We start from the raw sequence: 18,604 nt of genomic DNA on the forward strand, positions 1-18,604 counted from the left end.
AATGTGAAATGAAAATTTTGAAAAGTTTGTGCAGGACATAGTGGACTGCATAGGAAAACAAAATACAAATCCGTTGCAGTACAGATGTGTAGAAACAACTGCAAATAAGTAAAACAAAACACATACACACTCTCTCTCTAGCGCTCTCTCTCAAATATTTATTATTCAAGGGCTTGCAGCAACCACTTGCTATTTTAATATCAAATTCGTATTAATACCCTTTACCATTTTCAAACTATCTACAGAAGGTTCACACAAAATTTTATGTAATAAACAAATCATATGACAACAGCAGTATCAATTTAAACTGGCCATCTACTATATTTTTACTGGAAGTCAAAACGTGTACTAATTCTGTGGTATGATAGTCTGCAGTTTTAGATTTGATCCTCGGCTTTAGCAGCAGGTGCGTAACAATACAATTAAAAAAAAAGTGACATTCTGCTATATTTACTTTTTTCATGAGCTGTTTTATCTCGCTATATGAAGAAAAAAGTGCTTTCGGTGAAATGCTTTTTCTCAGCAACTACATATTCCTTTTACCATTGACATGGCTAATAAAGCTGATTTACACGAAGAAGCTGTGTACTGCTACAATATAAATTATCAGTTATCTGTCTTAATTTTTATCCCTATTCAAATTATGCCTGCAAGGGCATTACAGCTAATTAACTTTAGAAGCATAATTTCTAATCAGCTTACTACATGTTATACTCGGATACTATTACGAGCACTATATATCAGAAGTATATATTTAAAAATCACAATACTATTCAACTACATCTTTTACATTTGCCTCATACAAAACACAATTCCATACCACTACCTCCTTACATAACACTACATGAAAGAGCCAATGACAAAAACAAATTTTTCTTTTACATTAAACATAAAATTATTCCTCCTAAATTAACAAACAGCAAAGTCTTATAATGTAGATTATTTTTTAAAGAAGTCATTTCTTTCTTTTTCGCCAAATGGTGTCTACCAAAGATATATTATTCTTTTTATCACAGTTTATTTCTTTTAACATTTCTTTATATCACTGCTTAACACTGAACCTCACATACTGCCATAAACCTGAAAATGTGTCCTTCAAGCTTACAGTCGCAGTTCCAATCATTGCCTACATGAGGCACCACATGAATGTCGCAGGTCTGGCACGATCTTGTATTTTCGCGAAATAAAAGACATTACCTACATATAAAAAATTTGACATTAACTGATGGGGAGGGAAAACTACAGCTTGTTAGCATAAAAAATAAAAACATAATATAAGTGTCAGTGGACAATACTGGTCCCTCACAACGTAATATTTTGAGCCCGTGCTAATTCAGGTGGACGGGCTTGCGTCCTGATCACTTGTTGAGAACAGTCATGCTAGGGAGAACTATTCATATGCTGGCCACACCAACTCCTTGCAACACATCTGACACTGATTTCGAGTCCACAGGCGACACTGGCAAACCATGTTCAAGTTGCGTAACCCAAGGCAGAAATAGATTAAGAAACATGTAACACAGAGTGCCTTTCCCAAACATTCAAGTGTGCACCCCAAAATAAAGAGAACTGTTTTACAAAAAATTGTATATTTGGCAGAACATTTTTAAAACTTAAACACCTTCAAAATAGTATCCATCAGATATCAAACAATGGAAAATCCAGGATGGAATGTAACAATATTATGAAAAGGACTAGTTACCACTCACCTTATAGCGGAGATGGTGAGTTGCAGATAGGCACCAACAAGGCCGTTTGTTGAAAAAAAGATACACACACACACACACACACACACACACACACACACAAAACTATCCTTTTCATAATACTGCCCATCAGATATAATATACCTGTCCCAATGTTTTTTCCAGTGGTGGAAACAGTTTTTAAATATGTCTGAAATTATGCTGTTTAGTGCCTCCAGCATAAATTAACATTTTTTTTTTTTGACCACTTCTTCTATGCCTTAAATTTACTTCCCTTTCAAGTTTCTTTTCATCAGTGGCAATAAAAAAAGTCACAAGGGGGGCAAGTTTTGGTTAGCAGGGTGGGCGAGAAACTATCATCATTTTGTATTTGGTCTAAAACTGTCTCTTGTCGTGGTGAAAAAGCCGATCTCCTGATTGCCACAAAGCGGGTCTTTTTCTCACCACTTCATTTCGAGGTGGTAATGTTGGTTAACTGTGGTACCCTGAGGGACATATGCGTGGATGACAACACCCTCGATGTCATAAAAACAAACAGACACTGTCTTGATGTGGGATCTCACTGTCTTGCTTACTTAGATCTTGGTGGTGAAGGCTGGATTCTTCCTCCCTCAATTTCTGAGTTATATCCGTAACACAACGATCTGTCACCTGTGATGAATTTTGCATCAAAATCTGGATCAGTTTCTAATTGTTCTTTCAATTCCAGACACATATACGAAGGATGGTCATCTGAAAGCACATGCAAGATGAATTTTGCTGCAACATGTTTCATCTTCAGATCTCCAGTCAAATTCATGGAATGAACTCTAGGATATTTCAGTCACTTACACCAATTCATCAACTCTTTTATGAACAAATACGACCACAATACATCGTTTTTCAATGTTTTCATCTCCATAATTCGAGGGACGTCCAGGTCATTATTCATTTTCAATTGTCATTTGAACACTTTTAAAAAGATAAAATCACTCTTAAAAACCTTACCTGCCTCAAAGCTTCCAGCCCCTAACAGGGAACAGAGACTGTTGTTAGCACACTGGTTTTTATTGTCTGCACTGAAAAATTGCCGAACATGTCGAACAGTGCTTACAAGAATAGTCCCAGATTAGAATAAGTACCGGATTGTTGAGAGTGTCTAAAATTTAGTATAAACACATAGGGATTGTACTTTATCAAATCAAAACATACACTCATTTTTACAGAAAACTTAGTTCTTGAGTGTGAACATGCATATTAGTATCACTCGACATTCACAATGAAACATGTCCCAAAGTTTTAGTTGCCATCATGATGATACGCGACAGTAGGATGCTTTATCACACAACATCTTTACAAGCATTTCATAGGTCCTGCCATGTTTCTGATTGTTGCATAATGTACTCCAGGATGACATCTCCAGCTTCAGCACAAGCAGTTTGAGGTATCTTCATGTTCTCTTCTCCATGTCCTCTTCTTTAACAGTTTCATCGTAACTGTCCTGTGAGCTTATGCTTACCTCTTTTCTGCTGAGGTCTGGTCGTAACTAGTTGCTCGTCCAATACTGTTGCCAGCAACAATGGTTTTCTGCGAAGAACCTCAGTACAGTTTGTATCTAATTTTGAGTTTCTGCTTGAGGTCTAACATAATGTGTTTCCCTTTAGAAGCCGTGATAATGATCCGTTAAGGACTGCCACAATTTCAAAGTCAGGGTGTATACAAGGACAAAGAAAAAAAATTCCTGGATTTCCCAGTTAAAAACACACTCTTTCCCAGGTGAAAATACACTTTTTCTGTGTAAAGTGACAGTATACAATTCCTTGGAACTGTAAAACTCATCAATCCTTTGAATGGTTATGGTTTTATACACTGGCGTAGAATTTCTGAGCCCTGTATATTTTTGTACTACGAAAGTATAAATTCGAATTCCACGAAACACCGCATGTCACTTTCCGAAGCATTGAAATCGAGGAACGATTCGCCTTTGTAGGCCTGTCATAGCTCATGTCACATGATTTCGCCAGCCGATACAGCGGATATTCAGAGCTTAGGACACGTGATGTAGTCAGCCAATAGCATTATCACTGTTAAGTAGCACATGCCACAAATACACAAATAGGAAAAGTTAATGGCGTACAATAATATGCATAGTGTTGCTACAAGAAAAGCAGAACTTTCACATATGATATTGGTCTCTATGATTAATAAGCTGCATATAATATTGATCTTTTTTTTGCGAGATACATCATAGAAATGTGCCAGTAAAAGTTTTAATACTGACAGCCAGGCGGTGGAAAAAACCGCTGCAATTCCACTGGAGGATGACATCGTGAGACTGGGAAGGCATGGAACATTCAATGAGGCAGTTTATGCCTCAGAGTCACCTGCTGCCACCGATTTATTGCCTGAGCTGTCTATATCCATTGTGTCTGAGGGTCTAGCGAGATCTAGGTTCTCAGCAGATACCAAAATCTCCACCCCATTCTCAGCCACAGAGCTTGTAGGTAGAGGTGGTGAGGGTGCCACCGCAATTTCCTCCGTCTTAAGGGTTTTATTTTTGGATTTCTCTTGCTGCTCCTTGGGTTCCCCTGGCTGGGAGGACTTCACTCGCTCAGTCTCCGGGACTGAGGATGAGTGTGAAGCCCTATACCCTGCTACTTTGGGCTCTTCAGCCACTGGCGGGTGTCATCTTTCTCACTAGAACAAACCTGGGAAGGGAGTGACCCAAGGGACCCCATCCTAGCGAGGGAAGCCGAAGAAAACTTACGCTTCTCTGGCTTAGAAGTTGGGACAGATGTCCCCGATGGGGGGGTTGTCGCTCCCAAAGTAGGTGATGCAGGAGCAACAGGGAGGGAAGTGCCCTCCACCATCAAGGGGGAGGTGTAGTCTTCCGGCTCTGAGAGGTGACCTTGGTTGGTGGAGCTGATGGTGCCAGAACTGTTGTAGCGGCAACGTAAGACGATGTCATACGCACAGGATGCAGGCGTTCAAATTTTCTCTTAGCCTCAGTGTAGGTCAGTCTGTCCACAATTTTCCTTTCTTTCTGGAGAAACCTGCAGTCAGGCAAGCAAGGCGAATGGTGCTCTATGCAGTTGAGACAGATGGGAGGTGGGGCACATGGAGTTTGGGATGTGATGGGCATAAGCAATCTCGGCATGTGATGCTGGAAGTACAGTGGGAAGACATATGGCTGAACTTCCAGCACTTAAGGCACTGCATCTTGCAAAATGTTCTCCATAACTACATACACTTCTACCCCACTAGGTGACAGAAAAAATGTCCCATCCACATTTTTCATTCTTTTAAAGTGAGTGGCTCCACCCACCTGGTACTGATGATGTAATACATACTCATCATATGAAATATGGTAAATTACAACAAAAGGACATCGATTAAAGCATACAAATACAGCTACATTAGGGTCTAACTAGTAAGGCAGCTATAAAAGCAAGATACGGCATACATATATTGTCATCGAGGACCCTGCAATATCTCATACGCCTCCCCTCCTGATGGTAGGAATGGATTGGTTATTAGATACTCAGTTTGTCACCCACATATTTTTTTTATGAAGAAATTTTTATCCCTGGCTTTTTCTGGGAGGGAGGGACTTTTTGAATGGTGGAGAGGGGGTGGTGGGGATGGCTGAGGTTGTCTCGCCTAAGTTATTCACCACTAATCCTTATTTGTTTTATGTTTAAAGCAAGTGGCTGCACATCCTTTGTACCATCAATATAACTAATTTTTGGGAAGAAGTAGAGTTCCAATAAAAATATGTTTTAATATCATATGTAACTCTCAAATTTTGAGGCAAATGAAGTATTTCACTGAACTGCCATTTCTATTAAGCAATGCTACATCTATTTACTAAGTACTGATGCAAGCAAATTATTACTGTCACATTAAAAGTGGGCGTGACAAAGTTATATTTGGGGATGTGGTGGGGGGCAGAAAGTAACAGAAGGTAACAAGTCGACCATCAGCAGAACCAAACTCTAATTCTGCACCTGCTTCAAGGGTATGCACTGTAATGTAATAGAATGAGATCCCCCCAATACTAGTGCACAATACATCATTTTATATACTTCACAATAAGTAATATCTTCCATTGTGTCATTTTATATCTACCTTTGTGCTAATTCCTACCACAGTTATTATCCATTGTCTAATGCTATTTAGAATAAGTAAATTCATTTAAATAATGAGTTTGTTACACTATTTCATTTATGAAGTTATGGCAGTTTGGAATTTCATGTATGCAACATCCGTAATTCATTTTTTTAAAAAAAATGTCTAATCATTCTGTGACACACTTTTGTAAAATTAATGAATTGAAAGTTCTATAAAAATATTATGTAATGTAATGAGCCATTACAAAAACTAAATAATTTAGTACATAAAAATATTTAACATGTTCATAAAATAATTGGTTCTACCTAATAATATAACTTCAGCATTGACATATTTGGAAATGACAACAATTAAAATAATTAAGCACAGTAGATTCAATTTGTGTATTTATACAGAAATTGTTAGATCTATTTTACAAAATTCAGCACAACAAATTACTTAACAAAACTATTACTTGAAAACATACTACATCTACATGGATACTCTGCAAATCACATTTATGTGCCCGACAGAGGGTTCATCACAATTCTCTATTATTCCAATCTCGTATAGCATGCGAGCTCTGATTTCCCCTATTTTATCGTGGTGATCATTTCTCTCTATGTAGGTCGGTGTCAACAAAATATTTTTGCATTTGAAGGTGAAAGTTGGTGATTGGAATTCCGTGAGACGATTCCGTCGCAAAGAAAAATGCCTTCTTTTTAATGATGTCCAGCCCAAATCCTGTATCATTTCTGTGACACTCTCTCCCATATTTCACGATAATACAAAACGTGTTGCCTCTCGTTGAACTTTTTCGATGTATTCCGTCAGTCCTATCTGGTAAGGACAACGCGCAACAGTATTCTAAAAGAGGACGGACAAGCGTAGTGTAGTCAGTCTCCTTAGTAGGTTTGTTACATTTTCTAAGTGCCCTGCCAATAAAAGGCAGTCTTTGGTTAGCCTTCCCCACAACATTTTCTGTGTGTTCCTTCTAATTTAAGTTGTTCGTAATTGTAATTCCTAGGTATTTAGTTGAATTTACAGCTTTTAGATTAGACTGATTTATCGTGTAACTGAATTTCTTCTTGCTCTTGGTGTCACATGCAAAGATATTTGCATTAATCTAAAAAGCAGATTCAAATAATACCCAAGTTTATTGATGATATAGTCAAAATCTTATGTAAGTGACTGGATGTCTTTTTCGGTATTCACTAAAAAGAATCGAACAATGAGGCAGTGGACTTGCTATTCAGTTTGGTAAAAAAGGATAACTTTAAAATGATCTGATTAATTACTTTCCGTTACACAAAATCCTCAAAATCAAACAAGGATATTAATCACTCTAAGGTACAAACTGGAATTCTACAGCAGAAGTAATTAATGTTTAAATACGTCTGACATTTCTCCAAACCTCTTATTCAATCAGATGAGTATCAGAGTATTAGAAACTTTTTCCCACTCCAAATTTTTCTTCTGGCCACAGCCTTGATACTCGAGGATACTCACAGTATGCAGAAGACGGAGCCGTGGCTGAGCCCGGGCACGATTTGCTGGTGTGGTACCGCGCAAGACTGCGGCGTCCGTAGCTCCATCGTCAGCGTGCAGTTATCGGCCTGCACCACGCTCAGGGATTCCTGCACAGAACAACTACCCTTCACTACGACCATTGCTTCAGTCCTTATAGTGTAGCAACCAATAGTTCCAACTAGGGAAGTAGTTGATACCATGTGGCAAGTATGGAAATGTTTCATAACGACTGCTAACATTTTGTCATTCATTATTCAATATGATGTAAAAGCGCACATTATCAGGCTCAGAAGTATATTATTATTATTATTATTATTATTATTATTATTATTATTATTACTATTACTATTATTATTATTATTATTATTATTATCAAACCTACATTTCTAGCATTCGTAGACTTAGAGAAAGCTTTTGACAATGTTGACTGGAATACTCTCTTCCAAATTCTAAAGGTGGCAGGGGTAAAATACAGGGAGCGAAAGGCTATTTACAATTTGTACAGAAACCAGATGGCAGTTATAAGAGTCGAGGGACATGAAAGGGAAGCAGTTGTCGGGAAGGGAGTAAGACAGGGTTGTAGCCTCTCCCCGATGTTATTCAATCTCTACATAGAGCAAGCAGTAATGGAAACAAAAGAAAAATTCGGGGTAGGTATTAAAATCCATGGAGAAGAAATAAAAACTTTGAGGTTCGCTGATAACATCGTCAGAGACAGCAAAGGACTTGGAAGAGCAGTTGAATGGAATGGATAGTGTCTTGAAAGGAGGATATAAGATGAACATCAACAAAAGCAAAAAGAGGACAATGGAATGTAGTCGAATTAAGTCAGGTGATGCTGAGGGAATTAGATTAGGAAATCAGACACTTAAAGTAGTAAAGGAGTTTTGCTATTTGGGGAGCAAAATAACTGATGATGGTCGAAGTAGAGAGGATATAAAATGTAGGCTCGCAATGGCAAGGAAAACGTTTCTGAAGAGAAACTTAACATCGAGTATAGATTTAAGTGTCAGGAAGTCATTTCTGAAAGTATTTGTATGGAGTGTAGCCATGTATGGAAGTAAAACATGGACGATAAATAGTTTGGACAAGAAGAGAATAGAAGCTTTCGAAATGTGGTGCTACAGAAGAATGCTGAAGATTAGATGGGTAGATCACATAACTAATGAGGATGTATTGAATAGGATTGGGGAGAAGAGAAGTTTGTGGCACAACTTGACCAGAAGAAGGGTTCGGTTGGTAGGACATGTTCTGAGGCATCAAGGGATCACCAATTTAGTATTGGAGGGCAGTGTGGAGGGTAAAAATCGTAGAGGGAGACCAAGAGATGAATACACTAAGCAGATTCAGAAGGATGTAGGTTGCACCAGGTACTGGGAGATGAAGAAGCTTGCACAGGATAGAGTAGCAAGGAGAGCTGCATCAAACCAGTCTCAGGACTGAAGACCACCACCACCACCACAACAACAACAACATTATTATCATCATCATCATTATTATTTAAAATTTGTGATATGAATTTATCACTCTGGAAAACTGACATAAGAGAGGGTCTGTTTAACGATGTTTTCAAACTGTGTATTTTGATAGCAACCATTGTAAAATGTTAAATACCTAAACAAGCTTAAATACCTAAACAAGCTTAAATACCTAAACAAGCTTAAATACCTAAACAAGCTTAAATACCTAAACAAGCTTAAATACCTAAACAAGCTTAAATACCTAAACAAGCTTCTGTGAAAATGTTGGAGATCATCATTACATTATTAAACTACAATTCAAGCTCAATCAAAAGAAATAGTTAATAGAATATCATTTTTAAATTCATGTTCTGAAAATTACACTACTGGCCATTAAAATTGCTACACCAATAATATGACGTGCTACAGACGCAAAATTTAACCGACAGGAAGAAGATGCTGTGATATGCAAATGATTAGCTTTTCACAGCATTCACACAAGGCTGGCGCCGGTGGCGACACCTACAACGTGCTGACACGAGGAAAGTTTCCAACCGACTTCTCATAAACAAACAGCAGTTGACCGGCATTGCCTGGTGTAAGGAGGAGAAATGCGTACCATCACGTTTCCGACTTTGATAAAGGTCAGATTGTAGCCTATCGCGATTGCAGTTTATCGTATCGCGACATTGCTGCTCGTGTTGGTCGAGATCCAATGACTGTTAGCAGAATATGGAATCGGTGGGTTCAGGAGGGTAATACGGAACGCCGTGCTGGATCCCAACGGCCTCGTATCACTAGCAGTCGAGATGACAGGCATCTTATCCGCACGGCTGTAATGGATCGTTCAGCCACGTCTGGATCCCTGAGTCAACAGATTGGGATGTTTGCAAGACAACAACCATCTGCACGAACAGTTCGACGACGTTTGCAGCAGCATGGACTATCAGCAAGGAGACCGTGGCTACGGTTACCCTTGGCACTGCATCAGAGACACGAGCTCTTTCAAGGCTTCCAGCAGGCTGAACTATTTATGTCTATGGAAAATGATAATACAGGGTGTACATAAAGTACGGCATGACTTTCAATTATTTCTTGCACAACAATCAAACATTGTACAGATATCACACATAATGTCATTTTGAAAAGAAACCCTGAAAGTTTATTTTCACGTATACCGCCACAGCATAGTTTGTCAATTTGCCGATAATCAGCGCTAGTCGCAAACATGGTGAGTTCAGGTGCAGAGCGAGCTTTCTGTGAGTTGGAGTTCGACAAACACAAGTGTGCTACATCTATTCGACAGATCTTTGGAACCAAGGACAGTAAGATGCCACCAACAAGGAATGTCATTAACCACTGGTATGATAAATTCGTTACGACGGGTTGCTTGTGCCCGGTAAAGAGAAATGGACATCCCAGTGTGAGTGAAGTGAATGTGGAGCACGTACGAGAGACATCTGTAAGGAGTCCAAAGAAATCGGTGCTTCGTCCATCCCGTGAACTCGAAATTGTTCCGATGACAGTATGGAAAATCTTGTGACAAAAGCTGTCTATGAAACCATTCAAATTGGAGCTAGTGCAGGAGCTCAATGACAATGACAGAGACGAGCTTTCTGAGTTTTGTTTGCAGTTGCAACAACTGAGTGAAGATGGCGATGGCATTGTTGATCGGTTAATTTTAAGCGATTAAGCCACTTTTCACACTAACAGGAAAGTGAACAGGCACAGTTGTCGATTCTGGCATACAAAGCATCCACAGAAATGCATTGAATTTGAGAATGATTCCCCAAACGTAAATGTTTTTTGTGCCTTGTCACGTCAAAAACTGACCGGGCCATTCTTCTTTGGCGAGAGCACTGTCGCTGGATATTCGTACTTGGGCATGTTGCAGCAATGGCTGCCGCCTCAAATGCAATCGGAATCTCCATTCATCTTTCAGAAAGGTGGGGATCCACCCCATTTTCATCGTGAAGTTCATGGGTACCTGAACAAGGAGCTGCCCCATCAGCCATGCTACAGAAAGGGACAGCTGTTTCACGAAATGGGCTCCCCGATCACCAGACTCCTTTCTGTGGGGACACATTAAAGACCCAGAGTATGTACTGTCTCTACCACGTGATGTAGCAGAGCTCCGGGAGAGAATACGGGAAGCTTTAGTTGTTCTCTCAGGCAGTGTAACTTCTGGATCCCCCCCCCCCCCCCCCCCTCCCCATTTTAATTTTGGGTTGTGGAAATGTAAATTAAAATTTGATACAGACATGCAAAAAATGTATATAAATAATTCTGATCAATGTCTAGAAATAAAATTGCACTGTAATGATTTGCAGGTAGAGGGGTGGGGGGTTTGGACACACACACACACACACACACACACACACACACACACACACACACAGAGAGAGAGAGAGAGAGAGAGAGAGAGAGAGAGAGAGAGAGAGAGAGGGGGGGGGGGGGGGAGGAGGGAAATATGCTAAGTGTTGGGGGGCGGGGGAGCCATCCGTAAGGGCCCTATAAAATCCTTCAGCATTTCCTTGGCATCCATCCATCATCCAATGGCAATCTTTTCCTGTAAGCTATGGCACCATCAATGAACAATCTTATAGTCTCTCTGATCCTATCTGATAAAACATTTATGCAAATAAGGTAAGGAAAGTTATGCAAGCCTATAATAATTTAGGAGTACAGGAGAAACTCACCAAATATTAGAGGCATTAAGTTGTTGACAGGCACATGGAAAAGAATGAAACCTTTGCTTTTGGACAGATGGAAAAAACACACAAGTGTGTGTGTGTGTGTGTGTGTGTGTGTGTGTGTGTGTGTGTGTGTGTGTGTTTTTCCGTCCACTCAAAACTAAAGATTTAATTTTTTGCTGGCCTGTTGAGAACTCAAGAGCTTCCACGAGAGTGTGCTGGAAATTAATGCCCTCGAATTTTTTATTCTGTTCTCACTAGACATTCAAATGTGTGTGAATGCCTAAGTGACCAAACTGCTGAGGACATCAGTCCCTACACTTACACACCACTTAAAACTAACTTATGCTAAGGATAAAACACACACTAAAACACACACACACACACACACACACACACACACACACACACACGCCCAAGGGAGGACTTGGACCTCCGGCGGGAGGGGCTGTGCAATCCACGACATGGCACCTCAAACTGCGCGGCCACTCTGCACGGCACTCTGGTCTCCATATTGATTGATGTATTGTATGTCATGCATATTACTCAGTCACTTTCCTGCTCGGCTGACAGAAGTTACAACTCTCTACCATTAGAGGGATCCGAATTGTAGGGTGGAACATGGCACTGTGCACGAGGATCTGCAGCGAATTGACGCATGGTGCACGGAATGGCAATTGAATCTCAATGTAGCGAAGTGTAATGTGATGCGAATACATAGAAAGATAGGTCCCTTATCATTTAGCTACAAAATAGCAGGTCAGCAACTGGAAGCAGTTAATTCCATAAATTATCTGGGAGTACGCATTAGGAGTGATTTAAAATGGAATGATCATATAAAGTTGATCGTCGGTAAAGCAGATGCCAGACTGAGATTCATTGGAAGAATCCTAAGGAAATGCAATCCGACAACAAAGGAAGTAGGTTACAGTACGCTTGTTCGCCCAATGCTTGAATACTGCTCAGCAGTGTGGGATCCGCACCAGGTAGGGTTGATAGAAGAGATAAAGAAGATCCAACGGAGAGCAGCGCGCTTCGTTACAGGATCATTTAGTAATTGCGAAAGCGTTACGGAGATGATAGATAAACTCCAGTGGAAGACTCTGCAGGAGAGACGCTCAGTAGCTCGGTACGGGCTTTTGTTAAAGTTTCGAGAACATACCTTCACCGAAGAGTCAAGCAGTATATTGCTCCCTCCTACGTATATCTCGCGAAGAGACCATGAGGATAAAATCAGAGAGATTAGAGCCCACACAGAAGCATACCGACAATCCTTCTTTCCACGTACAATACGAGACTGGAATAGAAGGGAGAACCGATAGAGGTACTCAGGGTACCCTCCGCCACACACCGTCAGGTGGCTTGCGGAGTACGGATGTAGATGTAGATGTAGATGTAGATGTAGACTGTGTAATGTAACTATTACCGTGTACTGTGAGACCCTCAGAAAACTGAAAATACAAATTCAAGGAGTTCGTCTATACACTGAGCGCCCTCTCCTTCACCATGATATAGCCCCACCACAAACAAGCACTGCGACATCTGCAACAATCCAACACCTCTGGTTCATTGTCGTCGATCTTTCTCCATACAGGCCCGACTTTACCACATCTGATTTTCATATGTTTCAAGGACCTCTGATAGTGATGAAGAGGTGCAAGCAGTGATGTGGTTGTGGCTCCACCAATTAAGTCAAACACCCAAAAGTGATGATATCAACAGACCAGTATCTTGCTCAGAGAAATTTGTTTCTCGCCATGGTGGCTATGTTGAGAAATAAATATGTAGATATGAGGAACAAGGATGTACAGCATTAATAAAGTTTGAGTTTTCATACAGAAAATTCAGAGGCATTTCTTTTCGACACACCTTCACACTATTCGGTGAGTTGTCTCCTTTACTCCTAAATTTTTTAGGAATCGTATGTTGTATATACAAGTCTGTTCAGAAAGTAACCAAACTTCATTATTTTTAAATCTATTATAAATTTTAGGTTCTGCAGCCTTACCCTGTTCCCAGACTTTCCCACCACTGTTTCCATTATGCACGCAGTCCTGGATAACTTAATTCAAGGGCGCCTTTAAGATCTGTGACAAATTTGCTTTGATGTCATCAATACTCTGGACACGGCACTTTCAGCACAGATTTTATTTTCAGAAATGAGAAGAAATCGCAAGGAGCCATGTCTGGTAAGTAAGGAGGCGGTGGGAGGACAGTCAGCTGATTTTTAGCACCAACCTAAAAAATTGACGGACTTGAGCATGCAGACACATTGCGCATTGTCGGGGTGAAAAAGTCACCAGTTGCGTCATCACAATTTTGGCCTCCTGTAGCCGATTTTTAACATAATCATTGCAAAATGGTAAATCGATGACCTGTGTGCAACAGATTATTGTTTTCCTAAATATGTGAGTCACAAGTTGAAGTGGATGATTTCCTGGCCAAGGCTGATCTTCAACTGACTGTTGACCACATTTGCATCATTTCCATAAACTTGTTTCAAAAGTTGAAACATTCCTATAGAGTTTTACTCAGTTTCACACAAAATTTTTGTAGCACCATTGCTCCAGAAAACTGTACATATCAAAAATCACCACTAACACTTAAACATGTTGTTGTTGTTGTTGTTGTTGTTGTGGTCTTCAGTCCTGAGACTGGTTTGATGCAGCTCTCCATGCTTCTCTATCCTGTGCAAGCTTCATCATCTCCCAGTACCTACTGCAGCCTACATCCTTCTGAATCTGCTTAGTGTATTCATCTCTTGGTCTCCCTCTGCAGTTTTTACCCTCCACGCTGACGTCCAGTACTAAATTGGTGATCCCTTGATGCCTCAGAACATGTTCTGCCAACCGATCCCTCATTCTAGTCTAGTTGTGCCACAAACTCCTCTTCTCCCCAATTCTATTCAATACCTCCTCATTAGTTATGTGATCTACCCATCTAATCTTCAGCATTCTTCTGTAGCACCACATTTCGAAAGCTTCTATTCTCTTCTTGTCCAAACTGTTTATCGTCCACATTTCACTTACATACATGGCTACACTCCATACAAATACTTTCAGAAACGACTTCCTGACACTTAAATATACACTCGATGTTAACAAATTTCTCTTTTTCAGAAACACTTTCCTTGCCATTTCCAGTCTACATTTTATATCCTCTCTACTTCGACCATCATCAGTTATTTTGCTCCACAAACAGCAAAACTCATTTACTACTTTAAGCATGTCATTTCCTAATCTAATTCCCTCAGCATCACCCGACTTAATTCGACTACATTCCATTATCCTCTTTTTGCTTTTGTTGATGTTCATCTTATACCCTCCTTTCAAGACACTGTCCATTCCATTCAACTGCTCTTCCAAGTCCTTTGCTGTCTCTGACAGAATTACAATGTCATCAGCAAACGTCAAAGTTTTTATTTCTTCTCCATACATTTCAACACCTACATATTGTACTCAAATAACAATCTCACAAAAAGTGAGCAACATACCAACACTTGAAAACCACATGATTACAAAGGAAGTAATGTGTAAGGTAGTGCTGCCAACTCCATATTACTAAATATTTCTGTTTATGTGTAATTCAAAATGATCAGTTATTTTCTGAACAGATGTCATACTGAGATAGTTGGTATGCCTTAGCGAGTGCAGAAAAGCTGTTTCTCTGGTAGTGGGTTCCAGGATGGGAGCTCGCAAGCAACCTCACCTGAGTGTCGCACACAATGACGAGCGAAGTACTGCGGCTTCCCGAAGCGCCGTTGGCACAGCTCACGTTGGCCATGTAGCTGTCCCCTCCATGGTACTGCAGCAGCGTCCAGTGCTCTGTCAACAGTATATCTCAGTGCACGTGTAACTTGAAACAAAGCAGTTTGGAGTCTAAATACTTGCTCTACTACCACTCCTACAGAAAATAAGTGCTATTATTTTTCTTTTTCACATGTCACTTTTGGATAACAACTACCTCTTAAATACCAAAATTTATTCCAAGGTTATTTTTTCCAAAAAGTAAGTAGTGTTCAGCTGTTAAAAAGCATCAGCAATTTGTTTTTATTTGTATTTTACTACAGAAAAATCTAGCACCTTAAACTTTTTGTGACATGTTCACCAAAAGACCAAGTCATACCCACTTTGTAGAATTTGGCCACTTTCGACATGAAACAGTTTTTAGAAAATAACCAAAAAGTTGTATGTTTACAGATGTTTTATGTAGACAACCAGTTTCAGTGTCTCATTAATGCCATCTTCAGGTCCCTATGCACTCCATATACAGAGAATCGGATAAATCGATGCATGCGTAATTTGAACCACCAATACCTGGAATAACAACTTCTGAAAACATATGGCTGTTTTGTGATTTTTCTTTGGTAAATACAAGGTGTACAACTTGGCTTCTGCCGTTTTTCCCCCAACATTTGAGGCTTTAATGAAACAAATTGGTTACATATGTATCATTCAAAGTATTTTCCATCACTGGCCACTACTTTCTCCCATCTTTTGGGCAGTCTACGAATCCTGCATTGAAAAAATTGTTCGCCTTTTGAAGTGATCCACGAATCGATCCAATTTGTGACTTCTTCATGAGATCGTAAGTGTTGGTCAGCCAGGCCATGCGGCATTGATCTAAACAGGTGATAGTCAGAGGGAGCAATGTCTGGAGAATACAGTGGGTAGGGTAGGACTTCCCATTTTAACGTTTCCAAGTACGTTTTGACCTCTTTTGCAACATGGGGTCAAGCACTGTCATGCTGAAAAATCACTTTACTGTGCCCTATCGTATTGCAGCCGTTTGTCTTTTAATGCTCTGCTCAAACACATTAATTGCGTTCGATAACTAGCACCTGCAATTGTTTCACTTGGTTTTAACACCTCACAGTACACGATATCGAGCTGGTCCCACCAAATGCAGAGCACGATCTTGGAGCCGTGAATATTCGGTCTGGCCATCGACGTGGTAGCATGGCTGGGATATCCCCACGATTTTTGGCATTTAGGGTTATCGTAACGAACCCATTTTTCGTTGCCGGTCACAATGCGATGTAGAAATCCCTTCCGTTTTTGCCTCTCAAGCAACTGTTCACAAACACACAAATGCCGTTCAACGTCTCTCGGTTTCAGCTCACACGAGACCCAAGTTCCCTCTTTCTGAATCATGCCCATAGCCTTGAGATGTTTTGAAAAGGCCTTCTGTGTCACTCCTACTAATCGTGCCAATTCTTCTTGAGTTTGACATGAGTCTTCACTTGGCAATGTCTCCAATTCTGCAGCTTCAAAAACATACTTTCTTCCACCACTATGTAAGACTACGATGTTAAAATCACCGTTCCTGAAGTGTTGAAACCACTCACGACACATTCTTCCACTACTAGCATCCTTACCGTACGCACTTGATAGCATTCTATGAGATTCAGCCACTGTTTTCTTCATATTGAAACAAGTTTCAATTACCTGACAATAACCTGACAATGTTGACTGAGGTCCAACCTAACTGCCCGATGTCTGTGATCTGCTTCTTTCGATTGCTACATGCTGTTGTCGCCACCTACTTCGCAAACAGCGGAAGCAAAGTTGTACATTTTTTATCTGACTGGCCACTGTCCCATATCCATGGTGGAGTAACGGAGACTGAACCAGTTTTCAACATTTACCTTGAACTCCTCATCACTTGCAAACTGCTGACCAACAAATTTCTTAAAGTGAGAAAAAAATAAAAGTGAGATGTCCAGACTGTAAGTAGAGTAATATAATTTTTCCTAGTGAAATGAATTGAAGCATTGCTGCTGTTACACCTGCAGTATGTGGTCACTCACTAATTGTCGTGTTCAATCACAATATAAGTCAGTAGTTCACATCTATTGTTCTGTATCGTGCACCATAATTACTTCAATGTCTCATAGTAAACTGTAGTGTTGATTGTTGTGCCTCGTTCCAACCAATCCACTAACAAAACTCGCTGGGAGTCCTAAATCACAGTGCACACGATTCTCTTAAGAATAAGGCGGCTTTGCTCGCTCGGGTTTCGACGAACTAGTGTGCTGCCATTCCAATGGGTGTCTTTTCGATTCAAGTGTCTCAAAATAAAAGCATCTCTCATTGCCTGCAAAATTTTTTTTCAAAAAATCAATTTCCTCTGCTGCATAGCGCCGCAGTAACTCCACGGCTGCTCCCTGCATTTCCGTTTTTGAATGTCAATTTGTGTTTTCAGTACACACTGTGCTCACATTTTTTTTGTACTGCCAAGCATTCAGTTGCAATTTCATGTAATGGAGATCATGAAATGTTTTGAAAATGCATTGAAAATCAGAAATCATTACTCACCTATTGGAACACATTTGTTCTTTGATGCAGTGCATGATTTCTTTAGTGATCAATGACAGTTGTTCATTGCATTCCTCATTGTGTGAACATTTTGCCTTCCTTCATTAAACATCTGAAACCATGTTTGCACCATACCTTCACTCATCACGTTCTCTCTCTAAGTTTCAATTACCTGACAATAACCTCATCAGCTCGAACATTTCTTGCAATAGGAAACCTGATAACATCTCTCACTTCACAGCTCGCAGGTCGATCAATTGTTTTAAACATGATAACCCACAATGACTTAAGACATCAATGTAATGAAATAAAATAACTACACTGCTTAGTTCTCGAATTGAAGGATGTAACTACTCCTGCGCGACCATCGTGCAATCAGATGCATGGGAGATATGTGGAAATAGTGCTTATATTCTGGGTCAGTTTTGCATTAATTGTCATTGGCTGAGAAATTTTCAGAGCACAAGAACTTCGTGTTTAAAATCTCATTGTTCCCAATTCTCTAAGAAATTCTGACACTGTTGATAAACTTTAGCTGGAATGTGCAACTGATATGAAATTTAAATGAAGGGCCCTTTAAAGGTGTTCTGGTTTAGAATTACGTAGTATACTTTTGTTGAGCACACTGTCATAGGCCATTTTGGTTTCCATAAAGATTCGAATTGATGCTTCAATCTGAATTTATCTCATTTCTTCATTTTGCGGCTAATTGTGTAGTAGTGTACTATTGAGTAGTGTATGCTAATTGTGAAAATGATTTTTTTTTTTTTTAGAATGGAGAAAATTGTGCAGCGACTATGAGATATCAC

At 39.9% G+C, this 18,604-nt stretch overlaps 1 protein-coding gene across 3 annotated transcripts in view; it reads right to left on the reverse strand.

Moving 5' to 3' along the window:
• LOC126295110 (cation-dependent mannose-6-phosphate receptor-like) overlaps window positions 1-18,604 on the reverse strand; it is a 76,374-nt gene that overhangs the window by 9,032 nt on the left and 48,738 nt on the right. For all 3 annotated transcript variants that reach the window (XM_049987369.1, XM_049987367.1, XM_049987368.1), the window contains exons 4-5: window positions 15,187-15,302; window positions 7,305-7,432 (exon numbers count right to left, since the gene is read on the reverse strand). In XM_049987369.1, the coding sequence (XP_049843326.1) occupies window positions 7,305-7,432; window positions 15,187-15,302 (244 nt within the window). The remainder of the gene's footprint in view (window positions 1-7,304; window positions 7,433-15,186; window positions 15,303-18,604) is intronic.

This window comes from Schistocerca gregaria, chromosome 11 (genome assembly GCF_023897955.1).
Source record: "Schistocerca gregaria isolate iqSchGreg1 chromosome 11, iqSchGreg1.2, whole genome shotgun sequence".
Classification (NCBI taxonomy): domain Eukaryota; kingdom Metazoa; phylum Arthropoda; class Insecta; order Orthoptera; family Acrididae; genus Schistocerca; species Schistocerca gregaria.